Here is a 25,717-nt window from a genome sequence, read left to right as displayed (position 1 = left end):
CCATCATGGCATACCCATTACAATGACATTTCTGCTAATTCAAGCCAAATTAAGCCTCCCTGTAGGAAAAAAGACTATTAATTGATAAACCAGGAGGGACTGACTTTGTTTGCTGAGTGATATTGTTTTCTCAGCTTCACTGGGGATATAATAGTCTGACTTAGCATTAAGTCTCCTGACACATTCAGAACAAGAATCATCATCACGATAGCAGCATTTTCTTCACAAGGGGTTCTAGCTTTTGTATTCAGAAATATTATCTGTGTTTTACTTGGGCAGCTGTTTCATAAATATTTCTACTTGCAGTTTTACTCAGCAGACAACCAGGCTTTGGTAAAGGTATATAAACACATTGCCAGCCCCACTCAGTAGTGCTTACCTCTTGAAGAGAAATCTGCAGTCATAATAAACAACTTACTTGTGATATCTATGTGAAGCACCTACTGTGGACTGGCACTGTACCAAGAGATTTTCAGCCACTCCAGCCCAGTGCAGTGCTCTGGAAGGAGCTTTTTAAGAGGCATTTGGCACCAGCAGGCCCAGAGATGCAGCTACCAGTGTCACCCAAATTACTGCTACGCTCACACTCAGTCCTTATTTGCAAGAACTTCCCATGTGAAGGACCAGCTTATAAAGGTATTCTTTTTTTTCTTACATGTGAGCAAGCAAAGCCATCTGCTATTCAATTTATCCCTCTGCTTAACCTCTACTCTTATGTATCTTTGGAGTTGAGATTTCTCTTTGTGAGAGAGCCAGAGTAAATAAAGTTTTATCTGTTATGCTATTGTCTAATTCTCTAATTCAAGCATTCAGATGGAATGCATTTATCTGTCTTCTCTTTTGAACTTTTGTTCCTTTCTGAAAGCTCATTCACTCCAATACAAGGAGGTGGTACCCACCCAGTGACTAGGGTATTCTCCTTGCAAGAGACCTTTTCAAAACATTGGCAGGAAGGTTTCTGTTTTCACCCATCCATTTTCAGCGCTCTAAGGTCTCAGTCATGGTCCAGTTAAACTGGGGGTAAGTCTCCCGCTGACTGGCAGCAATGGTAACAACTGACTTGCAGAGGTACCCCCAAGTGACAAGGTTGGCTGACTAGTTCCATCCCTTCAGGAGTGTTGAATTGCTGTGGATCACCCCAATTTCTACTGGCAAGGGGAAGCATCCCATCCCTCTTTTTAGACATCAACAGAAGTGAGGTAAAACAACACCAAGTGTAGGAAAAAAGTAAGCAGCAAGCAAAGCAGCCGTAGTCTGAGGAAAGAGACTGGCAGCAGATAAAACCAAGAAGAGAGAGGGGAGAAATGCAGTGGGTGGGGAAGGGAGGGGCACAGAACAAAGGAGTTAGCCAGAAAAAAATGGTCCTCAGCATCACTTAAGCAGTATGACCTGCCATCTCCAAAATCTGTTCAGTGTTGGAAGGCATTCTTGAATTTCTCCCTGCCTGCATGCACAACTTTACTAATTAGCTAAATGTTTGTCACTAACTTTGAAGCTGGATAAGGCCATCTAATATAATAACTTAAGCTGTGTTTTCAGCTGGAAAAGAATAATAATTTAATTTGTCTGGTTTCATTGATTTCCACTACAATATCAATTCTGAAAGTCAGTTTCTACTTTAAACACTAGTCACTGTATCTAAGAGTTTTTATATGGGAAAATATGTTGTGACAACTGCTAGTTGTGACAACTGTAGTAGTAGTAGTAGAAACAAGTATTCTAGAAAATTGTTCATGACTTGTTACCACGAGATACATCACTAGCTATGGAAGAATGAGAGTTTAAAGAAGTTTTATGAAGTTTAGCATTTCTTAACAGGTCCTCATAAGAAAAGTTGGATCTGCGAAGAAGAAAGAATATTTTGTCCTGCTGTTATTGCAATCCCCTAAAAAGTTTGGGTTTTTCTCAGAATTGGTACTTTTTAGGTAAAATAAAGGGAAAAAATTTAAAATTTCATTTGGAAAAAAGAAGAGATTGAGACAATATGCATTTGTCATGTTGCATTTTATAATTTTCTTTGTCGATTTATTCTGTTCTTGCTGTGGGCACAGGGCAGCACTAATTCCCTGAATAAGAGTCTGTCTAAATCCCAGTTATGACCATACAACCAAACCTCATATAATCAAAACCAACTTTTTCTCCCTGCCTGTTATTTTCTTTGCATTCTGGCCAAAATTACAGCTGCTTGTCCTCACAAAGTTTACATTAATTTTCAGATTTGTTTGAACTGATGTGTGTTATGCTCCACAGTCCAAAGCCTGGAGTTGTTTCATCATTTTGGACACTTTACACTGGAGTTTTTGAGTGGTTCTCCCACTTCTGTGGTGATACAAATTTCACAGAAGCACTAGAAAGCACAAAATCACTATGATCCCTGTGTTCACTAGAGAGGTTTGGTTTGCACCAGGTTTGTACCACTGGGTTCATCCAAAGCCCAGGCTGCCACAGGCCTGCCAGGTTCTCCAGATGCCTTGAATAACAACGACTATGTGAGGCACTTAGCCCACTAAATTTCCTAACTAGGATCAATGCTTTTAATTCCTGAGTCTGGCCATCAAATTCAATGACAGGCACCTGAGACATTCCACATTTGGAGATGTGCTCTCCTCCCTCACACTGGGATAACGCTGCCCAGGCCAGTTTATTAAGTACAAGCCTGCCCAAAGGATAAAGCTCAATGAAGAAAACGATCCAACAATCACACAAATAATTTACAGGAAGGCTACATCGAGAACTCAGGAATCTCATCCCTGTCTGCACTCCACTATGGATTTGTTTATGGATATGTTATCTGAACACCCTACACTTTAAAAAAGGTACTTCAAAGGTGGACCTGGAGAAACTCAGAGCAATCTTTGTTGAAATCTCACAGGATGCAACTGACTGACGCCTTGGTGTGCTGCCATTACACACATTGGTCATCTGTCCTTGCTGGCAGGTGTAAGTCAAACAACTTTGGAGGCATGTTCCACAGCTCTTCCTGTGGAAGCACTAAAGTAAAATGTCAGTGTGCTACTGGAATGACCTTGGTGGCAAGGGCCTGCTCATTCCATTTCACTGGTGCCGCCTTTACCATATATTCTGTCTGGACTATCCTTATTTTCAGAAGGTTCTGTGTTTTGTTTTACATGTCATCACATCTATTTTTTCCTATAGTCCTATTGAGTTAAAAAAAAAAAAGTATTGTTGAAGCTCATCTAGTTTGGATGCTTTGGTAAAAATCTTCTGCTTGCTGCTTATTCGTAGAGGACAGCGTGATTAGAAGAAGTGATATTAGCAATGACAAAACACACCAGTGACTGTTTCCCATGACTTATTTTAACAAATTCCCATCATCTCCTCCTTCAACCTGCTGCTAGGAATTGTAAGGGGTTTAAAGCTTTTTGTAAGGGGTTTAAGGCTTTCCTGTATTTCCTTAAATATAGGCTTTCCTATATTTCTTTAAATACAGCTGTCATGCTTAGTTTGCAGAATTATGACTTTTCTCCTCCTTCTTTATATTTGTAAATACAAGGACTCAAGAAGTGTTGCCTGCCCATTCTTTTACTGGTAAACTCAGAAATCCACCATCCTGTGATAAAATCCCTGCCTATTCCAAAGACCAGTGAAACCTTCTGTCACAGCATGAGTATTTCCTGGAACCATTTTTAAGTTCAGAAATAAACAAATTTCCCATGAAAGTTTATTCAACTGCTATTCAAAGAACATTAACTCATGTAGCTGCTTCTTTCCAGTACTATGCTTCTAACTCATATAAACACTGTGTTCTTACTTCATATTGAGGGAAGTCCAAATATTATTACAATACAGAATGCAAGCCAATATGGAGCATGTACCTCCACTGGTGGTGCTTTCCCTGGTAAATATCAGACTATTTTCAGAGTAATAGCAGATAACTCTTCAGAAGTACTACATATTCTTGTTTATAGAATTCTATGAAAGCTGGCAGGTTTTGAAATTGCTATTAATGGACACATAAGTTTACAGGATTTGAAACACATGCTCTGATACAGCTAAATTCAACAACCATGGATGTTTCCCGTGGAAGTGTGAGATGTAGAACAGGGGTCAGCATCTTTTCAAGTGCACTGTGCCAGACTACTTTTTTTCTCCATCTAGAGGCTAAGTGCACTTGAAGAAGCTCAGTGGCAGCTAGAAAATACTGCATCTGAAGGGATGACCTCTCCCCGAGTTCTGTCACTTTATGTGGTTGACCCTTACCTTAGATGGAAACATTTCAGCCATATGCAGGCCTCTCTCTCTGCAGGGAGCCCCTTCAGGCTGATGCTAAACCCTTTCCTATTAAATTTAAATCCATCAGTTACAGACTGAGATTATTCATAACCTTAAAATGAAACAAGTAACAGAAGACTAACTTCACCTTTCTTCAGGAAGCAAGAGTGGTAACTGTCTGGTCTTTACATATTCCAGCACCTAATTTGCTCTTTTCTAATCTCTTACTTTTTCCAACCACAAAATCATAAAAAATGAAATGAAAGAAGTACACTAGACTGTGACGTTCACAAAACCATACATTTTTACTGACCCTGTACATTTCCACAAGGTTTTGGGAAGAAATGGGTAGAATTTAATTGACTGTAGTGTAAAATGAAGGGTCTTGTACAGAACACTGCTATACTGCCTGTAATGAGTCCCCAGCTTTCATCCACTCATCTGGCTCATGTGGTGCCAGGTTGCAGACTGGTCATAAAAGTGGTTCCATTAGTTTCAGTGCTCTGACAATCCTGGGAGCTCCAGATGCACCAGCAAGAACTCTGAAAAGATCCCAGGTGTTTCTTGCCCCCTCATTGCTAAGCTTGTGATCTGCAGAAAACATACAGCTGTAGACAGCAGGAGTAACTGGTGATATAGTTGACTGGCAGAGAAGACTGAGGAACAGTGAGGGAGCAAGAGTTGCGCTTTAATAATCTCTGTTTCTACACATGAGTAATAACATAAATATATTTTATTTTTAGAGAAAGATTATGAGCCTTTAAAAATATAAAAGTAATACTTATAAGTAAGGTTTTCATCACTCTGTCAAGTTAAATGTGCATTTGTGCCTTGTACCTTGACTATCATATCACACGAGAGATATGTAAGTTATGTATGAAAGACTATTTTTCTTCTTGACATATTATTTTTCAAAGAAAAGATAAAACTCTCTTCCTCTGTCATTTTCTGAATAGACTAGAAATCCATGATCTAATTTTGTGCTTTAACTTGTAGTAACATTGTGTACAAATCTGTAATCCACAAGCCTACAAACTTTTAAGCTTCCTACGTGATTCTAGTAAATTCATTCCATTAAAGGCAGCAGAACTGTTGATTTGAATGAAAATAGAGTGTAAATATAAGAATTCATAGAAAAATGGAATCTAGATGAGATGGAGGAATGGACTGACAGTGCCTTAAGAAACTCAAAAATGACAAGCCCAAATTGCTGCCCTTTGGGAGGAAGATCCTCTTGGAGTGACACCATCTGGGACTGAGAGCTGGAGAGCAGCTCCATGTTAAAAAGCCCTGGGGGTGCAGTGGGCAGTGAGATGAATGTGAGCCAGCAGTGCCCTGGCAGCAGAGACGGCCAGCAGCCTTCTGGGATGCATTAGGAGGAGCAGAGCCACTAGATCAAGGACTCACAGCAGTGCATGGCAAGAGGGCAAGAAACAGCAGGTGTAAGTTGGAACACAGCAGGTTCAACCTGAACACACAGATGAACATTTTGCCTGCGAGAGCAGCTGCCAAAAGAGGACGTGCAGTCTGTATCCTTATGGGTTTTCAAAAGTGGGTGAGGCAACTACTCAGCTCTCACAGCAACCCTGCCTCAGCACTTGTTTGGATGAGAAACAACCTGGAGTACCTTCAAGCCTGAATTTCCCCGTTTTTAAGATTGTATTATACTGACAAGATCTTGGTTTGCTGTGCTTTTGGAAAAACAGCAGTGCAGGTTTATATAACAAAGTATGTGGCCTATTGAACACTTTTAGTTAAGTACAATGAGGCCCATATAATTAAGGGCTCGCATTTTCAGCCCCTCCCCTCAGTACAGTAACTCCGAGGCAGTAAACTCCCGAGGCATCCCATGTAACCTATTCTTGGAAGCTTAAGAGTACCCTCTGCTGGCTTAATACTGAAGTTGTGAAAATCTGCAGCACAATTTACTGGAACAGCATGGCAGAGAGAAACTCCTTTTTCTGAGTAGCACAGCTGTGCATCTCTGCATGGGACAAACAGCTGTGCTGTAGCATTTATCACCTACAAAGGGAATGCCTGAAGCAACATTGCACCACAGGCCACAGAGCTCTCCCAAACAACTGGAATTCCAGAGCTGTCCCATTAGAATGACTGTCTTGTCAAATAGCCTGGAAAGTGCCATCTGTGTGAAGAGCTTTAGCCTAAACCAAAACTTATTCTAGGGACACTCTGTTTGTTTTGAACATGAACAGTGTGCAATTAATTGATAGCAGAATTATGTCCTAAAAGACACAACAGCTTGTGTCTTAATGACTCATCTTTTCTCCCTTGCAAGCTCATGGGAAGAGTTTATCCAGTTTCTACAGGCCACGCTGCAATAAAATTTCTTGTGGCAAAAGTTGACATCAGGTAGGAAGAATTTATTTTAATCATTGCATATCTTATGATGCATAATGAAAAAAAAATAAAATTAAAAGTTATGAAGTTGTTCAATTGGCAGTTGTTTATCTATGGCCCACAGGTCTATATATACCTGCCTATGAAAATGTTTCTTTGTGAACATAAGCATTTCAATGTATAGATGCGTAAATGAAAAAAGGGAGTAGGGACAATTCTTCATTTCCTAACCTAAATACTAAGAAGCTGCTAGCTCCAAGAGATTGCAACTGAGGGTGGATATCTCACCATCCCTTTCTGGCGGTAGTTTCTGATATTTGCTTTAGTTCTTGAAAATGTGACACTGCTTGTTCCAGAAACAAACAAAAAAACCCCTGAAAGCCAACTAAAAGGCTGCATATTTTTTATGCTAAAGGTCAAAGCTGAGTCTCAGTTCCCTGAACAGGTTCCTTTTCCACCTTTTGCAAAGGACTATCCTTTGTGTCTGTGCATTACCTCAAACAACTGAGCATAATCACAGCTGCATGTGGCAAAGTTCTTGTTTATTGTGCTAGTCATTAAAAATAATTACTATCAAATTAATATATTCTGATAGATAAAATAATGTGGAATGATGGAAAATACATTACCTCAGCAATTTTTAAACTAGATACTGCATTTCCAAATGGCACAGAGAGAATGAGTCCACATTGGCAAGGGAAGAATAAGATGACCCAGAAGGTCTTGCTTGTTAGAATACTGACTAATTTATTCCCTAATATATCCCTTTTTTGGGCAGCCATTTTTATCTCTAAAGGAAAAAAAGAAACAAAAAACCCAAAACAAAACAAAACAAAAAAAACCTCAAAAAACAAAAAATCCAACAAAACAAACAAAAAAAACCCCCAAATAAGTAGGATACTTTATTTCTTAGTTTAAAATATGTATTCCTTCTTCCTCCATCTCATTTAAAAAAAAAATTAAACTAAGAAATACTAAAGAAAATCAATGTTTGGTTTTTAGTTACAGAGAATTTCTTACAGGTACACAGAATGGGCAAGAATAACAGGATCTGGACCAAATTCCCAGAAGCCACTGAAAAAAAATCAGGGTGAACCAGAACTGATTTTATTTAAGGAGCTTTTTCTTATTTCCTCAAGGAAGATAAATTTGCCCAGTCCAAGTATATGTATCAAAACTCCCCCAGAGATACAGAAAGATTTATGAAGTTACCAAATACACATTTATCAAAGTGATACACTATGTGGATATCACAATTTGCAAAACATGAAGCACCACCACCAAAGTATCCATAATTTCTAAATATGTTTAAAAATACTGACATAGCAGCTCCGATAAGTATTTAAAGATCCAAGTGTTTTCTTTTTTTCTTCCCTCTTGGATTTACTGTGCACTGCGAATACAAAACTCAGCAATAGAAACACATTTTTCTAGCTGCACAACTTTCCAGCTACTGCTCATGCGGTTTCTGCACTGGTGGATGCAGTGCTAGATGTGAATCCTACACATCAAATGCTGTGATGCAAACTGGGGGACAGGTGAAGATAGGGCATATCTCTAACATAAAAAAGATGACCCTTAGTCCTAGAAAGCCTAAGATTGAATAAGAAAGGCTGGATTCAACAAGAAAGAACCATTAAGTAGAGAAACACTATTTTTACCTCAGCAGTAGATCAAGAAATGTAACCAAGAACAATTTTGCCTTCAAAGCAGTAGCAGGGCCATTTATACCCTTATATAATTTATAACCCTTTATATCAGAATGGTAGACCTGGGCAGTTCAGGCATCAGTATGAGAGGAAAGCTAAGGCAGACAGCCCTAGACAGAAGGGTCAAAGGCAGTTGGCTGATTTTCAGTGATCACTTTCTCCAATCCTGATCTGTGGGAAATCAAGCAAGGTGGCAGGAAGCTGACAAGCTGACAAGAATGAACAACGAACTCCTGACTAAAGCCATAAAAAGGAACACACAAGGTGGAAACAAGTAGCAAGTGACCCAGAAGGAATACAGAGCCACTGTCTTAGTATGAAGGAATGGAATCCAGAAAGCCAAAGCCTGCTTGGAGAAGAACCAGCAAAGGATTTGAAGAGTATTAAGGGCTGCTATAGGTATGTCTGCAGCAAATGAAACCATGAAATTAGACAAGGTGTGAAGTTGCTGAAAGGGATGAGAAAAATTCCATTTTGATGCAAGGAAGGGAAAAAAAAAAGCACAGGCAATTGCTTTGAATAACCTCAGATTCTTTTCAGAACAGATAAAATACAATCTTAGGCAACAATCCATAGCAGTCTGATGGACAGGGTGGGGAGGGGTATCAGGAGGTCAGCTAGGACCATTATGGACAACTGTTCTTTATATTATTGCTACATATGATCCAAGACTTGGATTTTTTAAAGCTTTTATTTTGTTGCTGGGGGTTTTGTTGTTTATTTTTCTCTTGACACATTCTTTTCAGTTAGTCACTTGTTAAGGCAAATTGAATTATTTGTGTGCCTAACTTTGTGCAGTATAAAGAATGGTCTGAAAGTAACCTGAAGGGCAAGGTGCACCCTGTTCATCAGGGAGAATTGTCTCCATTTATCCACATAGTGCCATATACACCAAGAATTTTATGCTAGAATTATGATTTGGTGATTTTCACATTCTTGGTGTTTTTGCAAGTTGCAAATATTGTTTGACTCTTCAACTGACAACTGCCTGACTGAGTAGTACCTCTCCCATACACGTTAGGATGATGTATGATCAGCTCTTATCATCCATAAAAAGTCCTGTGTTCATACAGTATATCCCATATATTTTACAGTCACCTATGTCCTGATCTTGTATATGACTTACAGACTTTGGCACCTTTCCTGAGAAAGAAGATTATGATTTCAACCCTTTCAGGTGATCGCTGACTTCCTGAACTACCTAAGCCACCAAGGTGTTCTGCAAAAGAGAATTCATTTGCCCTATTTAGGGATGGATAGTATTACACTTTGAAGAGAAACTGTGTCTATTACAGACATGTTGGGAATTCACATCAAAGAAAATATTCAGCTGAAAACATTTCAGCACATACCTCGACTTCCAAGTTTAGGCATTGCAGGATTGTTCTATGGATGCTGCATACTTGAGACTGCTTTTCTGGTTTTATTTAGAGCCTGAATTGAAACATGAAGTCTCTAAGTTTGCTTGCTCCTGGAACGTGTTTCTGGACCTTCTGTGGAGTCCAGTTATCACATACAAGACAATCTTGTCCTTTCAGGTGCCTAGATACACTACTGAGTACTATTTCCCATGGCAAAAAACCACTTAGTTTTAGGTCAAGAAACTCCATAGTAGTAGCAAAACAATTTAGGAAAAGGGATGCTGCTTCCAGTTTGATACCACAGTATGAAGTTCACAAAATAAATCATAGGTGTGGGTCTAGAAGTTCACTTTGGTACTCATGACAGAAGTACCTAACCAACACTTCACTGAGGCACAAATCTTGTTGTTGGATTATTGTAGATCACTTCTGAAGTATTTACCAACATACTTGTATAGTTAGACATGAGAACTCTACTTCCAAACAACCCTAAGTACAAAGTCTTGTACCACATAACCAGATGTCCTTACAATGCAATGAAAAATTTAATGGGAACAGCTTTCTTTTAGCACCAAAATATTAACATACACAGTAGAAAGCAATGATAGTCTGGACTGACTTGGTTAACAAAATGCATTTTACCTTCATGGCCAGTTTCTGCTAATCAGTTCAAATCCTACTCCTGCACCCCCTCCATTCTGATTATAAAGGGCAAAGCCTTTTTATGTCCCCTTACCTCAGTTTGTAATTTCTTCATAGTCAAGCCTAAACTGCCTCATCTTAGCTGTACTCTACAACTCCTTGTATCTAGCATCACAATGTATTCTAAATTAAATTGAATACACCCCACTGTATTCAAGGCAGAGAGAGGAAAAATTATTAAGTTCAGTCAAAAAAAAATTTGTTTCAGCTTCTAAAATGGAGCAGTAATTACAGTCTGAAGAAGTAAAACGAGAATACAGAACAAAACAAGGGAACTAACTCTTTCAAAACTCAGGATCAAGAGGGCAGAAGACAGCAGCATAGTGCTAAATATTTATCACATACATACCTTGGCCTATATTTCCTCAGTGAAAGCTCTAAATATTTGAATTCACCTTTCTGGACCCCACAATAATTTAATGCAGAGCAATATGTGCCTATATTTGGTGGCAGGAGAATGGGAGAATTGAAGAAAATAGAATATTAGTGACTCCTAATATCCAGGTACTACATCTGTATATTTTGTAGGAAACAACACTCTGATTGATGGTTCTACTCTGGTAATAGAAAGCTGAAAGCATTTTTCTCCAGAACTGAAAAACAGTTGTATCAGACTACTCATTACTTTTACAGATCAGGCAAGGAAGACTTTCTCCTCTTTAGCACCACAGAAAAACAAAATCTTGAAATTTTTGGTTTTTATCAGTTCATCTCAGAGTTGGACTTAAGTAAGAGTTTAGTTAAGGCTTTCTGTCCAAAGCTTTGGCAGGTGGGAAGCAAATGCTTCCACAATGTAGTTAAGAACCTCATCACCTATTCCCCCAGAGTCCCAAGTAAGTTGAAAGGTACTTAAGAGTAGCAAGTTCTTTTTCATAGGGAAGCATTATCTCAGGCTTGGAACACTAATAGAAGAGTTTGTATTGGACAGACAATTCCCTCGAGTGTAAGCTGATGGTAGTTTCTAAACCAACATTTCCTGTTAGGTTTAACGACCATTCATAGCACAACCTGCAACACCTGGGAGTTAAATGTGAGTGAGTAACATAGAGAAGCTACACTACTGCAGGATCCTTAGGGGCTAACACTACTGTAACTGGCTACACCTGTACTAAAAAACCCTAAAGATCCTTGAGTTGTATTGCATGTGCTTCCAAAACTGCCTACTTTTCCTCTCTTTAATTTAGTACTCATTAAATACAATGCCTACCCTTCAACTTGCAAGATTTTGTGGCAAATAAGCCAAACTTTGACAATTACAGCTGAGAAAGCATTGAAGATTTCATACTCTGGCAAGTTAAGGAACATCTAGATATAACAGTTAAAGAAAAGTTACAGATACCTTACTACCACTAGGTATTAAAACTACCATGCACAAGATCAGCTTAGACAGCTTTTAACCTAAGAATCAAACAGAATCAGATTTTGTACAATATCCACCTAGGTATCTATCACACATACAAATCCTCCATGCACTATTCACAAACTGAACTGAGACTTAGCTTGAAGAAAAGTCTTCAGAAGTACATAAAAGATGTCTGATCATTACTGCTCCACAGAATAGGTCAATCCTATTCATAGCCTTTTTATGTCCCCTTACCTCAGTTTGTAATTTCTTCATAGTCAAGCCTAAACTGCCTCATCTTAGCTGTACTCTACAACTCCTTGTATCTACCATCACAATGTATTCTAAACTTTACTGACTTCCACCAGACACTGTATGTGGATGGTCCTTATTTTATTTACAGCTGTGACAGTCCTACAGGATATATCCATTTTAGTTCTTATACTTGCCTTTAAGCTTAGAGACAACACATAGAAAGTTGTATCTATGCTACACTTAAAAGCTTTCCCTCTGAAATGGCCCAAGAGACAAGATGAAAAATTGATTGTAGCATGCTTGCTCTGCAGTAGACAGGAAGCTATTACACACAGCAGTAGGTTGTAGTCAAAGTCCTGTATTCATCAATCCTAGACAGCATTCACGTAATAACTATCAGAAAGACCTGTTTACCTGCCTTTGAAAAGTTAACTTGACAAAATTCTTCCTTTAGAGGAAAGTGTTTGAGAGAGAGGCTGTTGTTGGGCTGGGGTTTTTATTTCATGTATATTCCAATACAACTGAGTGTTTGAATTCAGTGCTGAACTGAAATGCAGTTTACAAGGTCCCAGCATTTTGTTTTTTTGGGGGCTGTTTGAGTTGCTTTTGTGGTTTTGGGATTTTTTCACTGACTTAAAAGAAAAATAGGCATGACAACACATCAAGGTATTAACATCTTAAAAATTTTAAGGCACATTCCAACAAAATACACTTTTATTGAATGCAATATTAGGCATTCTATTTTGTTTAAGGGAACAGTGCTTCCCTCCCCCCCCGAGAGATTCCCTTTGACAGTTTCCAAAAGCTGTATTTCAATTACAGAAATATTTCTCATGATTAGAAACATCAAACTTCAGTCTAAATTTTCCTTGAATTATGAAGTGCAACTAAATTCTTCCAGAAGATAACAGTTTTCAGTAGGCACTAGAATGAGAAGCCTGCAAGTTGTTTACAGTTGCTGGGTACAGTGTTATGTTCATTCAAATTTTATATAACCCATCTAGAGTGTTGTTTTTGAAGAATTTTATAAAAAGTGGGATTTAAGAATAAAGAAATGCAGCTTAAAGAGCAGGTTGTCACCATTTAAAAAAAAAAGTCTTAATGGCAACCTGCATATTTCATACCACTTCCACAGTATGTCAGCTAGCAGAGGCTTAGTCCAATAATTTAAAACTTTAGATAGGAATGTCTTTTGGTTCTGAACGCAGATCATAAGTCAACATGTTCAGTATGTGAAGGCTCAGCTGTTTCGCTCTCTACTTCCTCTCCTGTGAAGTTAAATAGTACAGTTAGAATACAAACCTACTATCAATTATACATATATAATTAATTATAAATATATAACACTGATTTTGGAAATTAGGATTTTTTTAAAGAGAAACCCAAATTAACATATTTATCAAGACCAGAGAAGCAATTAAGCCATATACAACACCTACTTGCACCATTCTTCTAACCTAAGCTTGTATTTATTTTTTTTACTATATGAAAATAAAATTTTTCAAATAAATTGGTATTATACTATTAGTGGAAGGAAAAAAAAAAGCAGCACAGGCACTTCTATTCTAGGCTTTTGTTTTCAACTATTCACAGTGAATTTCCTCCTTTCCACACAACCTGTCAGTAGCAGTATTTGAAAAAGTAGGGCAAGTTTTATTCAGAATTGTTTTTATAGTACAAACTGCTCAGTTTAGACATTAAAACAAGTTTTAAAAAAGCAGAGCAATTTTATTATACTGGGAAAAGCATTATCTAAACAAAAAAAAACCTAAGTCAATTTGTCTACCTTTTATTTTACTTTTAGTCTCAAAATGTCAGATCACATTAACAAAGGCAGTAACTGATACCCTGCATATCTGTATTAGAGAAGATTCTAAAGGACTAATAATGGCGAGCACTGAGAGTAAAAGGAATGAACTGAGTGGCTTTGAGCAGCAACACAACATCCATCATTACAACTTTTTAGTACAAGATGAAAAATCAGCCTTGGGGATGGAAATGGGAGGATAAAAAAACTACCTAAACAAGCTCAGAAGTAGAAAGGAAAGGTATGAAATTAGGTGTTTCTCATCTTTTCTCCTACCACTATTACTGCAAAATAATCCCATCTTTCTCTTTGGAATTGTAAAAGAGGCCTAGATGGAGTAATAGAACATTTAACGAATGTAGTTCTGTCCATATGGGTCAACACATCCTAGAAAAAATGAGAGTTGAAGTTTTTGACTGAAGTTATAATTTAAGTGAAGCGGAACAGTTCTCTATGACTGATAGATGGATGCCTTCCCCGTTTTCATCTTAACACCAGCTTTGGCACTTACATTATCACAAAGTAAACAAATTCAGCATTTTTATCCATCAAAAAGAATTTGTAATTCTTTTTTCAATTTGTAATTTTCAGAGATTTCAATGAATTGAAGATTGCATGCAATCAGATAAAGCCTTAAGTCACTATAATTAATGATAAATGAAAGAAGTGGGGAGGACATGCTCATTTTTATAACAGCAGAAATTTGCTACCTCATTTTATGTAAAAAAGCCAAACCCTTATGTGACTTAAAAGCACAACCTTGACTTAAGCAAAAATGTAGCAACACAAGAACAGAATGTTTAAAAACAAAAACTATCTTTAGGCAAAAAAACACACAACTGAGTGTGGCCTGAATTATAAACTACTGATACAGACCACAGCTGTGTGAAGATGAGAAATAATATAGAGGGATTTACAAGTAACTAGACTTACATAAAACTCCAAGTTGTTGATACAGCATATTTTTTTTAAATTGTCCCTAAAAAGCTACTTACCTGGTTTTACAGTTTGAACACATGTTCCATCCTTATCTTCAAACCCTTCTGAACATACACACTTGTAACTACCTGACATATTAACACAGTCTTGATTCTCTTCTGTGCAGACCTTTTCAGGAAGGTTACATTCATCTATATCTAGAGACAGCACAGGGAAAGAAAGAGTCCACTACTGTTATTTTGTTATAAATCTTATTTGTGCTCAGTCATACAAACAAAACTCTATTCAAATATGAAAAACACTGAGGAGCAGAATGCTGCTGCAACAAACGTAACATCTGTTAAAATAATCTGATTCTTCATGATTTGGACTGTTTCAAAATTATTCAGATAATACCCAGTACTGCTGTTTTTTAATGTTTTGCAAGTCCCTGTACAGAGAAACGTATTAAGTAGTTATGTTTGTCACAATTAGGCAATTCACTTAACCTACTGAATATTTCCCCCACAGTAATTTTCTATTTATGCCATCAAAGTATAGCTGAAGGGAACAGAGCTTGTAAGTACTACATCATCACAGTTAATAGCTACTTCAGATTATGCATATGTCTTGTTCTTTTCCACAGAGGAAGTCTAATTTCATGTTATAATTCACTAAGAATGAATATCATTTGAACTTGGACATTGATGGATTATCACAATGCCTGCCTTTCTGCTACAAAATGAACAGAAACACAGATCTGATGAAGTGGTAAGTAACTGACAAAAGACTCATGTAGCTGATTCCTGAAGCTACTATAAAATACCTAGTTCCTTCATACCAGTCATTTACTTTTAAGTCTTGTCAAGCATACCATCTCAGTAATATAAAGTAATTTATTGAGAATGTCTTTGCAGCTAAGATCAGAACAACTGGGTTCACTTTGACAGGCATGAAAGCTGAAGCACACAAATGTGAATGCACCTATGAGCCCCTCAGCATGGCTAACCAGCGTTCTACCAGGTACTACTAAATCCACTAACCTGTACACTTCTCATCTTCCTTCACATATCCAGATGCGCAGGTCTTGCATTTTTCAGAACCTTCTCCTGTGCAACCTACACAGCTGGCATCACATGCTAAAGATAAAATATTTTATGCATAAAAAAATTGTGTATCTGGGGTTTAAAATACCACCCTTAAAGTCAGACAGCTTACCCACACAGGAATCATAGAATGGCTTGGGTTGGAAGTTGACCTGAAAGATTATCTAGTTCCACACCCCCACCCCCACCATAGGTTGGATGCCTTTCAGTAGACCAGGTAGCTCAGAGTTCCATCCAACCAGTCTTTGAACACATCCAGGGACAGGGCACTGACAACTTCTCAGGTCCAGTGCCTTGACACCCTCATAAGTAAAGATTTTCTTCCTAATATCTAATCTAATCTATTTCAGCTTGAATCCATTCCCCCTTGTCTTGTCCACTACATGCCCTTGTAGAAAGTCCTTCTCCACCTTTGTTGTACATCGATTTAGGAACTGAAAGGCTTTGGAGCCTTCTCTTGTTCAGAATGGACCATGCCAGCTCTCTCGGCCTGTCCTCATAGGGGAGGTGACCCTCTTGATCAAGATTTTCACAGCTGTCCTGTGGACCCACTCAGAAAAGTCCATGCTTGCCTTATGACGGAGGCCCCAGAGCTGGAGGGTCTCACAAAAGCCAAGTAGAAATAACCAGAAATCTCTTGTTTTGCGCATACAATAGTTCTAAAGACTCAACCTCCCTGTGCCCAGTGAAGATCACACCACACTGTACCAAATACCTATCAGGCATTCTCTAAGCATTACCTCAAGCATTAGTTTAGGATTCTAGACAGTACAACACAATAGAAGATTGAAAAGAAACCTTTGCATGAGAAAGATCCATCTGTGTTCAAACAATACTGGTGATCTTTGCAAGGAGAAGCAGCACATTCATCTACATCTGAAAGATAAAAAGTGACAAGTTTCCTAAAATAGTAGTTATGATTAAATAGATTAATACTTGTTTGGCTGCATTGAGAATAGTTGTTGCAATGAGTTTGGGGTCAGGTATGCAACATGGTAGACACAGAACTAGCATGGCTACATACACTCTTTTGTTCAGCTTAAACCTGTATTAGAAAATCAAAATTGATCCTCATATACTTTGTGATGACAATAAGAGATGGATCAAAAATTCAAGAGGTCAAATTAAATAAACTTCCAGGATACTTGCAATCCCTGCCATTTTCAAGTCATGCATTTTGCAGATATCATAACAAGCAAGCAGACACGCTATTGCTCTGGAACACTATTTTCTCCTCAACTCCTACATTACCAAGTTACAGAGCTTTTTACATGCCTAAAAAACTATACTACTGCACATAAATGCACCTCTTAGTATTCTACAAAAGCAAACTGGAACAAAACAAGTTATGATTAGGACCAGTCAAGCTGAAAACCAATTCTACTGCAGAGTTAAAACACACAAGCCTTATGATTTTGAGGAAAGGGTGCAACAGTATTTCATTAAAAAATTCAAACAAAGAAAGGCTATTTCAGTCCCTCCCTTCCTGTCACTGCTGTCACTCTCCTCCTGTTGCTGCACCCATCATTCCTACTGATTACTCAATTGATTTATAGTTCATTAGGGGCAATAATTATCTGGAAAAAACTCAGCTGTACAGAAGACAGTATCAAAGCATCTTAAAAATGCCCTGGGAGTGCTCAGTAGTTGCCTAAGCAGGTATTGCAAGGGCTGTAATTTAAAACCAGCTCTCACTGGCACTTTGAAAAGGAAGCAGTGTTCACATAATTTCTAAGACAGTGTTTCCAGGCATTATGTTAGAGGTCTTTAAAGGGTCAAATTCAACCACATTAAACAGAATGTGTTACTCTCCCCTAGTGCATTTCTACCTTGGGAGTATTTTAGTGTTCACATTTTTCCTGAAGTATTTCAAACTTATCTCCTTGTAATCCAACTTAAATGCTAAGACAGAAACAGGTAAGAAATTAATGGAAGCACTGATCTTGATGTCTCCCGGTATTTCTGTCCAACAACAGGAGAAGTCAGCATGCATGGCTTTTAGTGAAGTGTTTGAACTCTACCAGGGTTGAGCATTTATGACAAAGTTATGTGAAAGTAAATGTGCAATTAGTACAAAATATGTAGTTAAGTTTATATGAATCTTCTACTAATTGACAAAATAGCTTAAGTCAAAAGCAGGATATTGTTTAGCATATAAGTAAACACCAAGAAAACTCATGTCTATAAAAAACACCCCACTTGCTTCTCTATGAATCCCATTAAACTAAAAAGACATACAGAACAGTATGATAAAGGTAACTATCATCACCAGGCAATCAGTGGTGAGAAAATACTGCTTTCCTGCAACAGGAAGAGAGAGACTAATAAAACTGTAGAAATCTAAACTGACAGATCATTTCCATAAAATACAATAAAACTTACAAGTGATGCCGTCTAATCTTACTAGCCAGTGTTACTACAAAACCTCTTTGAAGTCTGCCAAGCATTACTCACCCACACAAGCTCCATCTTCATTTTTAATCCAGCCTTCTTTACAATCTTGGCAGTCCTTGTTACTTGAACCAGTACAAGTCTTACAGGCAGCATGGCAGGCTGAGAGGAGAAAACGTCAACCTGAGTTTTTTTGAGAGATCCCAACACAAGTTTGGGCACGCAAACTCTCAGAGAAAACTTTATTTAGGATTCAGTGGAAGCTATTATTTTTTAGGAGCTTGAAACTCCCATTTACAAGAAAGCACCTCTATATAAGATCAAGATTTAATTTAGAAACATGCAGCTATCTGACAAAAACAACTGCACCATCCCAAAATATCACTGGAAACCAAACCTAGCAATTACAGTTATTTGCACCACTGAAAACACTGCCATGAAATTCTAGTGACCAGATGTGGCAGGTCCAATTTCTAAAATATTTGGAAAGAGGAGATCAGGAAGGCAAACTTAGCTCAGCCCCTCAAGGCTGAGACATGAGTTTAAACACTGAACTCTTAACTTCTCCACCTAATGAATCCTCACACAACTTATATTTGCAACTAGCTAGGAGAGCAATGTGTGAAGTGATTAAACTCTGAAGAATTCAAAAGGAACTACACCAGAAATCCAGCTGTATATGCATATTGTATACATATATATAACACACCCTCTGTAACATCTGTATGCTATATATTGTCATCTAAAACAAATCATAGAGAAGAATTACTACACAACCAGAATAAAAACAAAACAAAAAAACCACAACAATATAGACTATTTAAAACCAATCTTATTAGACCCCAGGGTTAGGATATAGCTGTTGCAGAATCTCATCAAGAGTCTAAGAAGAATAGAAAATCTGACCAAAGCAAAATTTTATTCCTATGATCTGACTTTGTTTCAAAATTAAACTTAGGCATATCTAACTGGAATCTAAGTAGTTTGCAGTACAGATCAATGTTTCCTTTTATTCCATTTAAGCTTATCTGAGACATGAGGAAAACCTAGCTTTTAAAGCAGTCCAGTATGTAGTAATTTCAGCTCAAAATTTCAGCAGTACTTTGGAAGCAGAGAAGCAAAGATTTTTATGAATTCTTCTTAAAGCAGAAAAAACCAATTGAAAAATCAAGGGCAGTGTGGAAAGATGACATAGCAAAATCTTAGAATTCCACTAAAGTGACTGACATGTCTTTTATGCTTAAAGCTGGCCAAATTGTGTTTTGTTTCAACATTTGTTAGTTTCAAATGTTTCTTGTTTTGCTTGCAAAAATTGAAAGATATGAGCATGTGTTAAGATTTTGTTACCTGTACAAACGGAATGTGTCTCGTTTCTCAAGGAACTGAAGTAACCACTAGAACAGTCCAAACAAAATTGTCCTGTGTACTCCTTCTTACAGCTACATGAGCCATCTCCACCTCGGGTACCATCACCATCACAGTGGCCATTTCCATGGCAAGGTCTTTCTGATCCACCATGACAAGCTAAAAAAGGAACAAAAGTATTTTTAAATCAGGTGTTTAAGGAAATAACTTTCTCCTCTGAGACACAAGCACCCAAAGTCCCTCCCTCTTCACAGAAAATAAAAATTAATTTTAAATTTTCTCACTGAAGTAGGATATAATTTCCAAGAGTCATTTTCACCCTTGAGAGTAACTAAAAGTTTTGCAATACGGCAATGCTTAATAATATGTTCAAGTATAAGGAAAACTCAAAGCAATCTCCAGGAAAGTTCAGTTATCAATTTGATTTTGCGTAAAGACCATGGCTCAAAATTCCATTTATTTTCCTAGCTTCCTGGATAAAATTGGTATTTTTATTTTTTTCTGTATCTCTGAGAATGCTCATATTAAATTTGTAAAAATCTACCAGCTATCATTCAGATCAATATAGGGAATAGAGACTTTATTTTTAACAATATATTAAGTGGCCAAAATTGATCTCTTAATAAGGTGTGAAGTTTCAGAGATGTATAAATTTTACCAGCTTCAAAGGCCAAGATATCTCTCATCACTTTTGCAAAGACCTTACTTTCATCTCCCACCTATTTTTACCCAATTTTTCTCATTGGCTTTTTAACTGATCCTCAGTTGCAAGGTTCTTCATTTAAACCCCAGCAGCATTTGGGTTGTTTTACTCCTGAAACTGGTCAAGGATTCTTGTCTACACAGATTCTGCAAGGGCACCTAAACAACAGACTTCATGTTGCAGAGAGCCTTTAAGGATGGGTTAGGTGTGGATATTAGCAGCAGATTGATTGTTTCTGCACATCTTGGTACCCTTGACAGCTTAGTACATTACTACATGCCCCAAAAACTTTTATTCGGGCAGGATATTCCCAAGGTAGCTACTCAACTATGAGGCAGCAAGCAGGTACATACTACACAGCAGCCCGTGTCTCATGCAAAACATCATACATCATGTATTTGTCTGTGATGTAAAGACTGAAACAAACAGGTAAAAACCTGTACTGGCTACTGAATTTTTCAGAAGAAAAATTACCAAGGCAATCGGGTCCATAAGTTCCAGCAGGGCAGCAAACTTCTATTGTTTCAATGCAAAACCACTTAAATAAATCTGGATACTTCTTCTTTCTGTACACAAAAGACATTCATTTACAAACAAAAAGAACAAAGATTATTTAAAAGCCAGCTCACACGACTGACCCAGCACAACACAGGGGAGAAACCTGTTGAACATGACAGATTAGGAACCTAATTCTTCTGAAGATTTCAGGAATCAATTTCTAGAAGAAGTCCTCCAATTTGAAAACATACCTTCTAAAATACAACACTATTAACAAACTCTACTAAAATTTTATAAATTATATTTAGGAAAAAAGTGAAATATGAGCAACAAATAAAATCAATTCTTCATACACGTGCACACACCTTTTTTTAAACACCTTACTTTTAGGGAAGGTTTAGATACAGTTTAGACAGTCTTAATTATGTCTTTCTCTTATAGATACTTGCTGTATCTTTAGCTCAAGTATACAGAAGATAGCTTGGAAGAGATGTTAACATTTGTTCAAATTATTGGCTCCTTGATGATTGGGTTTAAAATTTCTCATTTTTTTAGCATTGATCGAATATTATTTTAGAAGACATGTTTAAAATTAAGAAGTTAGTTATGTGCTACTTGAGCACAACATACAGTCCCAATCCAGGTCCCTGCTCCTCACAAGACTTCCTACACTAAACTATGTGAGCAAGAGTGTCCTTCAGATGATTCCTGAACTCTGACAGGCTTGGTGCTGTGGGGAACCTGTTCCAGTGATCAACCACTCTTTATGGAACAACTTGTAAAAATGCCTAAGGTATTCATGGGCAAAGAAACTCTCTGTGGAAACTACCACAGAAACTGAATGACGTTTGGATACTGGAGGTAAAAGAAAGGAAGGCAAACAATCAATTGCATGCACTTGAAAGGTCTATTAAATACAGACACTTTCCAAAACCTAATGTATTTTATAAATTGTTTTGATTATTTTACAAAGTTTACTATGCCAGATTTTCTAGTTAAGACCAGTTCTGCAAATTTTAGCCAAATTAAAGACTCTGGCTTGCATAGTTTACCTTTCTGGAAGGCATGTCCTATGAGAAGCACCTAAGGACTCTGTGCTTGTCTAGAAGGAGGGGTGGCCTCACTGCCCTCTGCAGCTTCCTGAGGAGGGAAAGGGGAGAAGGAGGTGCCAATCTCTGCTGTATTTGATGACAGGACAAAGGGGAAGGGTTCACAGCTGCACCAGCAGAGGTTTGGACTGGACATCAGGAAACATTTCTTTACCAAGAGGGCGATCAAACACTGAGACAGGTTTCCCAGAAAGGTGGTGGAGGCCCCAAGCCTATCAGTGTTTTAGAAGTGTTTGGACAATGACCTTAACAACATGCTTTAACTTTTCATCAGCCCTGAAGCAGTCAGACAGTGGGACTAAGTGATCATTTTAGGTTCCTTCCAACTGAAATATTCTATTTTCTGCTCTGCTATTCTACTCTATTCCCTTCACTACATGTTAACATATATACAATCCTGTATAATTAGGTAAAAGGATAAAGCAGTCATTTAGAAGAAAGCAGAGTGTCAAAAAGTCTTATGCAGTTATGAAACATTATAATGGCAGTCCACCCTATTGAATTCTAGCTAATTAGGAGTGCTAACCCTAAATTAGTGAAAAATACTTAGAAGAAATGTGATTTAGAACTAAAAAACCCAAACATTAAGGAATCTAAATGTTACACTGCTATTCATGCACTAATTATATTTATGACTGGTATACAAAAAGCTTAGCTATAACACAAATCCCGATCTAGCTTAAATTGCAGGTAGAAAAGTCAGCTGCTGCTCTACCACCTGCAAGAGATTCAACTTCTACCCTGATTAGCACCAACTAGTCTTTTGATTGTCAGGAGAACAAAATGTAGTTTCATGGAAAAAAAGCAAGCAAACAAAAAACCCACAAGAACCAAAGAGCCCTTTGCAGTTTTGTGTCAAAGGAAAACATAAGGGACTAAACTTCAAAATTTTCCAATGTCAGTTTGCCTTGACATCCTACTCTCTACTACTAAGTGGACAGTGTATAAGAAACAAGTATAGATGCTTTGGTGCAACACTGCTGGAATTGAAAATCAAAAAGAATATAGTACAGCAGCACATGATACTAAAGGTTAGCCTGAAACCAGCTTTCAATGGCAACTTGTGAAAGACAAGGAATAATTACCCATACTGCTTGCTATTGTTCAGGCACAAGATTTAACATTATTAGGTCATACTCTTAGATCATTTATTTACAAAAAGATCTCCACCAAGAAAATGATACTTACAATTTGAACCACCATTTCTCTATTTGTTCTTCATGTTCTTCTACCATGTTGTTACATTCGAAGTTACTACTGTCACACAGATTCTCTATGATCTCTACAAGACGAATTTCACTACAAGCAGAGAGGGAAAACTGTAAATTTAATTTAAACTTTCAATACAACTCAAGACCTGACAGAGCAGCCAGACTTCAGTGAGAATATTTCATCAGTTTATGGGGTGGCCTGAATTTAGTTTCAAAACATCAGAGTAAAGAACTAATAAACATTACTTCAGTCAAGAAAGAAACCCAAACCCAGAATAATGACCACAAGAATGTTGTGACTTGCTTGCATTTACTACACTCCTAGATTGTAGGTTTGATAGATTTTTAGCTTCCCAGAAAATTGGAGTGCAGTACTTTAATTTTCAACAATAAATTTAATGTATTTTTATTTGACACAAGCATTTGAATCTCACAGCAACGTCTCAGTGCTCCAACTAAGATAAAAAATGAATTTGAAAGGCAGGAGAAAGGTATCAGGTTACTTTTCTCCATGGTAAACCAGGTATGTGTACAGTCATCTGCCTTCTCTTTGGCACTGAAACAGTGACAACTCTAGGGAGAAGATACTGCTTCAATTCTAAATAAAGTATTTCACTACTCTGTACCTTTTATGACTAGCAATAAAATATTGACCATTATTAGATCATTATTTTAAGACTTTACTAGGTAAATAGAAAAAAAACCTACTATAACTAGTAACATAATTAATTTTGTTGTTTTCAGAAACAAGATGAATAGAGGCAATAATAAAATTCGAGTCTTTACTATAATCTTTAGATTATAAAAAGAATGTTACGCAACATTATAATCATTAAGAATTTAAGGTTTGGACAAGAGAAACCTTAGTTGCCAAGTTCAATATTGAAGTTCCAAACAAACACTAGTGTAGTGAATTTACACACAGTGAACACAAAACTCAGCTGAATAAGTACTGAGACAGCTCACCTGGACTCATACTTTGACAGTGTCTTCTCTTCCCAAGCAGTGTTTCCACCACCAAAGTTTTTTTTAGCTGTATCTGCTAAACCCTACAAATAAAAGGTACCAGGAATTACACAGGGTTTGTTTCTAACAAAAATTAAGGGCAATAACACATGCTCATATAGAAAGTATGAAAAGTGCCATGCATAAGCTACAGTAGAGCTCTCAAGCTGCTGATCAGATTCCCGAGTGAAACCAACAGCTAATGACAACACGGAAAGTGAGAAAGTGTATGTTACAGCATAACATGATTAAATTTTCGTAATGCATAAGCAAAGCCATGTTACAGTCTTGACTTACAAAAAAAGCCCCATGCATGTGAAACTTTACACCCTTCTCCCTCAAGTTCTCAGGAAATTTATTATTTACTATCATTTGAACAGAACCGCTACTTCATTCAGTTTTGATAACAGCCCGGTCTGCACCAAGTTGAAAGTTAAGCACACAACTGTACAACAGGGAGATCAGCACAGCTGATGCCACCAGACGACACCTGGCAGAAAACCCCGCAGCTGAAGTGACCTGGCGAGCCTGCAGCAGCCGACAGGCGTATGGAGAGCACCAAGCACCGCTCACCAGGCGCAGCAGCCCTCGCTGCCGGCGCAGAATTTACTGTGCCACATGTAAGGCTGCTGCAAGCGGCAACAGACAGTGAGTGTTTGGGGAAGCCTTCCACCAGCACTTCCCACGGAGCTGGACACACTGCAACGGAGCCAGTCTTTTTACACAAAAACACCTTTGGCGGCAGACACGGAGGAGCTCTGCCACCCACCCGCCTCAGTGCTGCGACCGCTGCCGGAGCGGGACCCTCCGCTGCCCCATCACAGGGCCGGGCGCCGCCCCGGACGCGGCTCCGGCGAGGCGCTCCCGTAGCGCGGCCTCAGGGCACGGAGCCGGCCGGACCCGCGCCGCGCCCGCCGGCGCTGCCCGGCCATGGGGCCGGCGCTGCCCCTCGGCGCCGCAGGAGCGGAACCACCTCCGCCGCTGCTCCACCCCGCCGGGAGCCCCCGCGAACCCCTGACCCACCGCGGGGCCGTCCGCCCGCACCCCGCGGCCCACCTGGTTGAACCTGTCCACGATGCCCCGGCAGGTGGAGCACGCCAAGCGCCGCCGCTCACCGGCGCCGCTCACAGGCGGCGACAGCAACAGGGCGGCACAGAGCAGCACGGCCAAGACCACGCGAGACGGTCGTGGCGCGGGGCCCGGTCGCGGAGCGGGGCCGGGCCCCATGGCGAGGGCGCGGGACCCCTGGACGCGGAGCGGGGCCGCCCCAGCCGAGCCCCCTCAGCAGCGGCGGCCGCGCTGGCCCCGCCCCGGACCCGCCGGCCCGCGAGCTCCATTCAGATTTCCGCGTCAGCCCCACGCGCGCACCGGCCGCGGGCGCTCGTTGGTCGAGGCTGCGGAGCGAAGGGACGTGGTTCAATCAGCGCCCGCCACGCTCCGGACCAATGGGAGCCCCCCGCGTGCCCAGAGAGCTGGGCGGGGGCGGGGCAGGGCAGTGGGAGCGAGCGCCGCCGCCATCATGAGAAAGGGCAAGCACGGGCTCCGTAGGGGCTTCACAGGCGCCCGCCATTTGTATTTGGCCGCCGCCTCGGAGACCTTCTGCTGCCGGGGGCGTGCCCTGCCCTCACCCAAGATGGCCGGCGG

General features: G+C 39.1%; 1 protein-coding gene across 1 annotated transcript; it reads right to left on the bottom strand.

The window, feature by feature from the left end:
* Positions 1-12,698: 12,698 nt before the first annotated feature.
* CRELD2 (cysteine rich with EGF like domains 2) lies at positions 12,699-25,368 on the bottom strand. Its single transcript, XM_084205648.1, has 10 exons — positions 25,130-25,368; positions 24,035-24,117; positions 23,046-23,156; positions 20,725-20,816; positions 19,530-19,706; positions 18,246-18,344; positions 16,590-16,667; positions 15,729-15,824; positions 14,763-14,903; positions 12,699-13,228 (listed from the first exon to the last, which is right to left on the bottom strand). Exons 1-10 carry the CDS (start codon positions 25,298-25,300, stop codon positions 13,170-13,172), a joined length of 1,107 nt encoding a protein of 368 aa, XP_084061774.1. The 5' UTR covers positions 25,301-25,368; the 3' UTR covers positions 12,699-13,169.
* Between the last annotated feature and the right edge of the window lie 349 nt (positions 25,369-25,717).

This window comes from Fringilla coelebs (genome assembly GCF_963513975.1).
Source record: "Fringilla coelebs genome assembly, chromosome: 5".
Taxonomy (NCBI): Eukaryota; Metazoa; Chordata; class Aves; order Passeriformes; family Fringillidae; genus Fringilla; species Fringilla coelebs.
The sequence above is the reverse complement of the archived record's forward strand: the minus strand, read 5'-3'. Positions and strand labels throughout refer to the sequence as shown.

Coding starts and splice junctions, on each gene's coding strand:
- CRELD2 (XM_084205648.1), bottom strand. CDS start 25,300: ATGGGGCCCGGCCCCGCTCCGCGACCGGGCCCCGCGCCACGACCGTCT. Junction 20,817..23,045: donor GAGAAATGGTGGTTCAAATT/GTAAGTATCATT, acceptor TTTTGTGTACAG/AAAGAAGAAGTATCCAGATT. Junction 15,825..16,589: donor TGGATCTTTCTCATGCAAAG/GTTTCTTTTCAA, acceptor TTTTATCTTTAG/CATGTGATGCCAGCTGTGTA.